The sequence below is a fragment of the Elephas maximus genome, chromosome 7, assembly GCF_024166365.1.
Source record: "Elephas maximus indicus isolate mEleMax1 chromosome 7, mEleMax1 primary haplotype, whole genome shotgun sequence".
NCBI classification, from domain to species: domain Eukaryota; kingdom Metazoa; phylum Chordata; class Mammalia; order Proboscidea; family Elephantidae; genus Elephas; species Elephas maximus.
Genome location: NC_064825.1, coordinates 106,646,475 through 106,652,165, shown reverse-complemented (window position 1 = coordinate 106,652,165; position 5,691 = coordinate 106,646,475). Strand labels below are relative to the sequence as shown.

At 35.5% G+C, this 5,691-nt stretch overlaps 1 protein-coding gene across 1 annotated transcript; it reads right to left on the bottom strand.

The window, feature by feature from the left end:
* Positions 1-2,092: 2,092 nt before the first annotated feature.
* On the bottom strand, positions 2,093-3,052 carry LOC126080227 (olfactory receptor 8K3-like). Its single transcript, XM_049891489.1, has one exon. It carries the CDS (start codon positions 3,050-3,052, stop codon positions 2,093-2,095), a length of 960 nt encoding a protein of 319 aa, XP_049747446.1.
* Positions 3,053-5,691: the final 2,639 nt, after the last annotated feature.

Below are 5,691 nucleotides of genomic sequence, written 5' to 3'. Positions count from 1 at the left end.
TTCAGCTGCTAACCCAAAGGTTAGCTGTTCAAACCCACCCAGAGGCTCTGAGGGAGAAAAGATCTAGTGATCTACTCTCATAAAGATTACAGCCTTGAAAACCCTATGAGACAGCTCTATCCTGTCCTATAAGGGCTCAATGAGTCAGAAACAACTCGGTGGGAATGGCATTTGGTTTTGGTATCATTTATTTATGTTTCAGTTTCCTCCACATGCCTATAAATTAGCCATTCTAATATGCATGTGCTGATAACTCTTTGAGGTATAAATTAAATTTGAGGTGATATTTCATCAAGATTTATTTTCATAAGCTTATTTGCTATACTTACATATTCTTCTTTGAAGTGTTTGTTCAAATCTTTTCCCCCTTTTTTGATATTGTTTTCTTATTATTGAGTTTGAGATTGCTTTATACAATGTGGATATTTACGCTATAACCATTGTGGCACAATGATTAAGAGCTCGGCTGCTAACCGAAAGGTCAGTGATTCTAACCCACATGTGGCTCCGCAGGAGGAAAATACCTGGAGAGCTGCTCCCATAATGATTTCAGCCTAGGAGGCCTTATTACTCAGTTCTGCTATGTTCTATAAGGTCAGTGTGAGTCAAAACAGTCTCAACAGCATACAACAACAACATCCTGTTACAGATATAACATTTGAAATATTTTCCCCCAGTCTATGGCTTGTCTTCCAGTTTTTTAATAATTTATTTTAAAGAGCAGTAGTTTTAAATTTTGATGTAACTGAATACAATAAATACTTATTTTATGGATTTTGCTTCAGTGTTATGTATAGGAATATTTTTCTAACCCAAGGTAAAAATTTTCTGCTGTTTTATTTTCCTTTCTAAAAGCTTTAAAATTTGATGATTTACATTTAAACTGTCATGCACTTTGAGTTAATTCTTGCATATGTGTAAGTTATAGATCCACATTCTTTAATTTGTATATAATATCTAATTGTTCTACCACCATTTGTTGAATGGCTATCCTTTCTCCACTGATTTTTCTTTGAATCTTTATGAAAAAATTAGTTGTTCAAATATGTGTGGGTGTGTTTTTTAACTCTTGCTAATATGTCTTTGACCTATTTGCTAATTTTTTTTTCAATCACACTTTGTCTTGATTATCATAGTTTATAATAAGTCTTGGAATCAGTTCTTCTTTGTCATCTCTCTTTGGTCTCTTTTTTCAAAGTTGATTCAGCTATACTAGGTCCTTTGCATTCCATTATAGATTTTAGTTTTCTTGTCAATTTCGACACAGACCAAAAAAAAAGTCAGTTGAATTTTCATTGGAATTTCATTGACTCTATAAATACAGTTGGGGAAATTTGACATCTTAACAATATCGAGTCTTCTGACTTATAAGCATAGCTTATCTCTCCATTTATTTAAGTCTTTATTTCACAATATTTTCTAGTTTTCAATGTAAAGGCCAACTCACTCAACTTATCAAGTGTTTGATTAAAAGTCATCTCCTCATAGGGTTCCCCTAAAGATCTTCATTAAAATTTTAACGCTCATCTGCCTACTGGCCCTATTTCATTTTCATATAACTCAATACCTTCTATCATATGATATAATCCACTTATCATTATGTATTTTCTTCACTCTTCTACAGAAATGTAAGCCTTATGAAGTGAGGGGTATTCATTGTTTGATTTAAAATATTTCTTTATTAAATATAATGAGTCCATTAACATAATATTCACCAGGTATCTTTTTTGTGCCTTTTACTGTGCCAAGTACAACAGATTAAGTAGTGAGTGGAATACACAAAGTCCCTGGCTTCATAAAGATAGATGTTCAGTGAAAGGAACATATAAACAGGCTATATGTGAGAATATGTAGGAATGTACCTTGTAGGGATATATCTAACCTAGGCTTGAAACCAAGTATAAGTTGATACTTGAAGTATAAGCAGGAGTTAGCCATCTCTGGGTGATTAACTCTGGCTAAAACATAAGGAAGAAATTTCTATGTATCTACACTTATCACTAATTTATTCTATTCTTTCCATGGAGACAAACAGTACACGGCTAAAGGAAAATTGGATATAGGATATAAATTGCCTATTAAATAATTATTCTTATCTTATCTTACAGTTCATTTTAAGTAGAATATTTAAACACAGTCTCCAGGTTCTGTGTACAGCATTTTTCACCTCTTTGTTCCTCAAACTATAGATGATGGGATTTAACATAGGTATTACCAGAGTATAAAAGACAGAGGCCATTTTATCAGTATCAAAGGAATGGCTGGATTTGGGATGCACATATGTAAAGAATAGAGTCCCATAGAAAATGACTACCACTGTCAAGTGAGATCCACATGTGGAGAAGGCCTTGTGCCTGCCCTCCGCAGAGTTCATCCTGATGATGGCAATGAGTATCAGCGTGTAGGACACAAGGACTATTAGAAGGGATAAAACCAAATTAAAAGCCGAAAAGATCAGTATTATTAATTTAATTTCATGTGTGTTTGAGCAGATCAAAGAAATCAAGGGCAAACTACCACAGTAGAAATGCCTGATAACATGGCCACAAAATGATGCAACGAAAATTTTTATGATTGTCAGCAAAGACAAAAAGAGACTGTAGAGATAAGGTATGACCACCAGCACCTGGCATACTTTTGGTGACATGATGACTGTGTAAAGCAGAGGGTTACAGATGGCCACATAGCGGTCATAGGCCATTGCTGACAGAATGAAAATCTCACTACTTATGAAAATACTGAAGACAGAGAGTTGCATAACACACCAATTATATGAGATTGTAGGTTGATCTACAATAAAATTCACTAGCAGTTTGGGTCCAATTGCTGTTGAATATCCAAGATCAGGGAAAGACAAATGTCTGAGGAAAAAGTACATGGGTGTATGTAGCCTAGAGTCAACCTTGGTGAGGATGATCAAGCCCAAGTTACCCACTACAGAGACCATGTAAACAATGAGGAGGATCCCAAATAATGGAGCCTTCAGGTCAGGGCGATCTGTGATCCCCAGTAGAATAAATTCATTCAGCACCGTTAGATTGTATTTGTCCATCCAAGCCACTTAGGAAACTTCTATGAGGAAAAAGTACAAAAATAATCATTAACTTTCATGAGCTATTACTGAAATATATATATACATAACATATATATATGCATAAGATCAATCCATATTCTAATTTCAGAGTTTTGATATAAATCTTCCCTTTAATCTTGAAGGTTGGAAAACCCGGTAGTCTATTGGTTAAGAGCTACGTCTGCTAATCAAGTTGTCAGCAGTTTGAATCCATCAGGCATTCCTTGGAAACTCTAAGAGGCAGTTTTACTCTGTTCTAAAGGTCATTTTAAGTCAAAATCAACTCGACGGCTATGCTTTTTTTTGGTTAATCTTAAAGGTAGAGAAAATGAAGCTATCTTTTTGTGTAAGTTGTAAACATCAACACACAGAGTAAACTAGGAAATTAGGTCATGTAAGTAAAGAATATCAATAAAGAGGTAGAAATTGTAGAAAAGCAGAAGAGTAGACGGGAAGCGACTACTTAATGGGTATTAGCTCCCTTTTGGGGTGAAGAAAATGTTCTGGAACTAGATAATAGTGATGGTTTCACAATATTTTGATGGTATTTAATGTCACTGAATCGTACATTTTAAAATATTTGGCATGGTGAATCCTCTGTAATGTGTATTTTACCATATATTTAAAAAAAAAACTCTTTTACAACCTCATTTCCACAGGACTGTATTTGTCATGCTTACATTTACTTTTATGTTATCAAGCTTTACAGCATATATTCTATCAAATTACTAAACATAACTAGATTTTGTATGCTTTGTCTGTATTGTAATTTAATTTATGAAAATCAATGGGTAATATTTGTAGTATTATAATAATGTAATACTTTTCTCCACTTATCGAAGTAATACAAAATTAAAGTGTTTTATCTCTTGTACAGATCATTTATTTTGCTTTCACTTAATAAAACAGAAGCACTCATTGCCATTTTAAAATTATAACATGGCCAGTGATCTCAGCAATTTGACAGATCTCCAGTGTTTAAAAATATAAAGTTCTATGCCAAACCTATGGAAATAATAGTCAGGGCCTACCAATTATCTCACATCATGAGTGTCTTACAAATCCATGGCCATCTGGTATACTTTCCTGGCCCCTATATATGACTTGGCATACTTGTATACTGAAATAATTCTCAAGGGACAATGTATTTAGGGACCTATAATAAGAAGGAGTATAACTCTTGTATGTCTGAATTAATAAGATATTATAAAAACTATCGTTTTCAAAACCCATGTTGTTGTTGTTAGGTGTCATTCAGTGGATTCTGACTCAAAGCGACCCTATACACAAGAGAAGGAAACACTGTCCAGACCTGTGCCATCCTCACAATTGTTGCTAGCTTAAGCACGTTGTTGCAGCCACTGTATAAATCCATCTAGTCCAGGGTCTTCCTCTTTTTCTCTGACCCTCTACTTTACCAAACATGATGTCCTTCTCCAGGGACTGATCCTTCTTGATAACATGTCCAAAGTATGTGAGACAAAAATCTCATGATCCTTGCTTCTAAGGAACATTTTGGTTGTACTTCTTCCGAGACAGATTTGTTCATCTTTTTTGGCAGTCCCTGATGTATTCAATATTCTTCACCAACACCACAATTTGAAGGCATTAATTCTTCTTGGGTCTTCCTTATTCAGTGTCCAGATTTTGCATGCATACAAGGTGATCGAAAATGCCATGACTTGGATCTGGTGCATCTTAGTCCTCAAGGTGACATCCTTGCTTTTAACACTGTAAAGGGATCTCTTGCAGTCAATTTGCCCAATGCAAAGCTTCTTTGGATTTCTTGACTGTTGCTTCCATGGGTGTTAGTTGTGGATCCAGGTAAGATGAAATCCTTGACAATCTCAATGTTTTCTCCATGTCATGATGCTGCTTATTGGTCCAGTTGTAAGGAGTTTTGTTTTCTTTACATTGAGCTGTGAGCCATACTGAAGGCTGTGGTCTTTGATCTTCATCAGTAAATGCTTCAAGTCTTTTTCACTTTCAGCAAGCAAGGTTGTGTCATCTGCATAATGCAGGCTGTTAATAAGTCTTCCTCCAATCCTAATGCCCCATTCTTCTTCATGTAGTCCAGCCTCTCAGATTATTTGCTGAACATATGGGTTGAATAGGTATGGTGAAAGGATACAACCCCGACACACACCTTTCCTGACTTTAAACCATGCAGTATCCAATTGTTCTGTTCAAAGGACTGCCTCTTGATCCAGGTGCAGATTTCTCATGAGCACAATTAAGTGTTCTGGAATTCCCATTCTCTGCAATATTATCCATGAAGTGTTATGAGCCACACAGTTGAACACAGGTAAACATCCTTCTGGTATTTTCTGCTTTCAGTCAGGATCCATCTGACCTCAGCAAAAATATCCCTGGTTCCATGTCCTTTTCTAAATTCAGCTTGAATTTCTGGCAGTTCTCTGTTGAGATACTGCTGCAGGTGCGTTTGAACTATCTTCAGCAAAATTTTGTTTCCCTGTGATATTAATAATATCATTCCATAATTTCTGATTCAGTTGGATCACCTTTCTTGGAAATAGGCATAAATATGGATCTCTGCCAGTCGATTAGCCAGGTAGCTGTCTTCCAAATTTCTTAGCATAGGTGAGTGAGCACCTCCA

What these genes read in the sequence shown, in the direction of transcription:
- LOC126080227 (XM_049891489.1), bottom strand. Translation starts at nt 3,052, where the DNA reads ATGGACAAATACAATCTAACGGTGCTGAATGAATTTATTCTACTGGGG.